General features: G+C 46.1%; 1 protein-coding gene across 1 annotated transcript; it reads right to left on the bottom strand.

The window, feature by feature from the left end:
• LOC106823458 (putative olfactory receptor 2W6) lies at window positions 1–939 on the bottom strand. The gene has a single exon (XM_014829170.1). It carries the CDS (start codon window positions 937–939, stop codon window positions 1–3), a length of 939 nt encoding a protein of 312 aa, XP_014684656.1.
• Between the last annotated feature and the right edge of the window lie 341 nt (window positions 940–1,280).

Raw genomic sequence — 1,280 nt, forward strand, 5'->3', positions numbered from 1 at the left:
CTAAGCTTCTGCACTCCCCTTCCCTAGCACCTTCTTCATGGCCTCTTTAACATCTTTGTTTCTCAGTGTATAGATCAGGGGGTTGACACTGGGAGTGACAATTGTGTAGAAAAGAGTAAAGAACTTGCCCTGATCCTGGGAATAAGTGTTTGCCGGCTGGAGGTACATGTATATGATGGTACCATAGAAGAGCGAGACAACAATTAAGTGGGAGCTACAGGTGTTGAAGGCTTTTTTTCGCCCGGCAGCTGACTTGATCCTAAAGACTGCTCCTGCAATATAACCATAAGAGATGAGGATGAGGAAGAGTGGTGCCAGGATGATAAAGATTGCCAAGGCAAATGCCAGTGCCTGAAGGGTCATGGTATCTACACAAGCCATGCCAATTAGTGCTGGCATCTCACAGAGAAAGTGGTCCACTCGCATGTGCCCACAGCGGGTTAGCATCAATGTCTGGGGTGCCATTATGAGAGAATTGCTGAAGCCACTCAGCCATGCCACTGAAGCCAGCTGCCCACAGAGACGTGGGTGCATGATGACAGTGTAGTGCAGGGGTTTGCAGACTGCAGCATAGCGGTCATATGCCATGACAGCCAGGAGGACACACTCCACCCCTCCCAGAGCCAGGACAAAGTAGAGCTGGATGGCACAACCCAGATAGCTGATGGTCTTATCTGGACCCCAAAGGTTGTAGAGCATCTGAGGGATGGAGCCTGTGGTGAAACACATGTCTAGAAATGAGAGATTGGCCAAAAAGAAATACATTGGTGTGTGCAGCCGGGAATCCAGAGCAGAAAGTAAGATGATGGTCATGTTGCCAAGAAGAGTCAGCAGATAAAAAGTGAGGACAACCACAAAGAGGATCAGCTCTAGGTGGGGACGGTCAGAGAAGCCGACCAGGAAGAAGCCTTCAAAAGAACTTGTGTTGTCCTTTTCCATCACCTGTGACCACGTATTACCTGTTAGGAGAAAGATGAGTATCTGTTAAGAACACAGACATATTCCCTCAAAATGGAATGACTGGTAAAATGGTAGAACAGAAACTTCCTTGGAAATGCTGGATGCTTAACCCAGAATTTCAATAGCTGTTAATGAAGTCAATATTTGGTCTGAAGAGCACAGTATGCAGTGGCTTTTCAGGCTCCTGGCTGTGCCTATTTACCAACATTTTGAATCATTCTTTTCAGTTTGGCAGGGTGTAAAAAGTTACTTTCAAAAGCTGATAATCTTACAAGGGAATAAACACTCAAAATTATCCACTTTTTTTTATGGGGAAGCGT

Source organism: Equus asinus, chromosome 8, assembly GCF_041296235.1.
Source record: "Equus asinus isolate D_3611 breed Donkey chromosome 8, EquAss-T2T_v2, whole genome shotgun sequence".
In the NCBI taxonomy this organism is placed as follows: Eukaryota; Metazoa; Chordata; class Mammalia; order Perissodactyla; family Equidae; genus Equus; species Equus asinus.

Coding starts and splice junctions, on each gene's coding strand:
- LOC106823458 (XM_014829170.1), bottom strand. CDS start 939: ATGGAAAAGGACAACACAAGTTCTTTTGAAGGCTTCTTCCTGGTCGGC.